A 970-nucleotide genomic window follows, 5' to 3' on the forward strand; every position below is an offset into this window, starting at 1 on the left:
TCAGCTTTCATTAAGCAAATGAAATGACTACATTGACTTGAAACTCACTAATGGACTTTTATTACTTAGGGATATTAGGTTAAGTAATTACACTGCTTTTTAGCAGTTATTTTTTGCAGTAACAGAATATATGATGACTTTGTAATTGCATGATCTTTTTAGTAAAATTTCTAGAACAAGGGAAAAAGAAAGAGAAAATACACACTTAAATTGAATTCATCCTTTAATATTAATAGATTATTTACCTAACCCTCAACATAAAAAGGCATCAACATTGCATGAAGTCACTTACTATATAGTTTTCCATTGTAAATGTTTCCATAATATTCAGATAAATGTCTTTCATGCTCTTTTCACTGCTCCAACAGTGGTTAAGCGCTCCAGTTAAAGAGCAACCAAGTCTAACTCGAAATCCATGAGGAAAGAAGTCTGGAGGCAATTACAAAATACACAAAATCACTTTTCCTGTAGCCATAAAATGTAACTGGAGTTTGTACATCTCAGCAATTCATGAAAAAAATTCAAAGAAAGTAAGGACAATGCCGACTTGGTATGAAACTATTAATGAAAATACCAAATCATATAAGAACTTATGTCAATTCCCAGATTTCCAACATTGATATAGTTCCTACCATACACTACTAATGTTACCAATAACAAAGACAATAACCACACTAAAATGATTACCTGGAATGAATGCTGCCCCAGTAAGCAAAGGCTCAGTTAAGTTAGTCTCATCTATCCCAGGAACACTTGCACTTGTCGTCCACTTATCTAGAGTGTATAAAAGGCGAGGTCTGTTGAGACTTTCCATTCTGACTGATCTTACTGCTTGATAGTTGGCCAGGAGGTGCATAACCACACACAGGATGAAGGTCACCCAGGTTAGTCTATGGGATATTTCCACAGTTTTATTTGTTATTTATCTGATCCTCTAAACAGAATAAATATCTGAGAACATCAAATTAAA

At 33.8% G+C, this 970-nt stretch overlaps 1 protein-coding gene across 1 annotated transcript in view; it reads right to left on the reverse strand.

Annotated features, from left to right (window-relative positions):
* Nucleotides 1-970, reverse strand: part of LOC119594073 (RUS family member 1-like) — a 23,828-nt gene that overhangs the window by 1,062 nt on the left and 21,796 nt on the right. The window contains 2 exon segments of the mRNA XM_037943116.1: nucleotides 291-429; nucleotides 688-890. Coding sequence (XP_037799044.1) covers nucleotides 291-429; nucleotides 688-890 — 342 coding nt within the window.

Source organism: Penaeus monodon, chromosome 33 (assembly GCF_015228065.2).
Source record: "Penaeus monodon isolate SGIC_2016 chromosome 33, NSTDA_Pmon_1, whole genome shotgun sequence".
NCBI lineage: Eukaryota > Metazoa > Arthropoda > Malacostraca > Decapoda > Penaeidae > Penaeus > Penaeus monodon.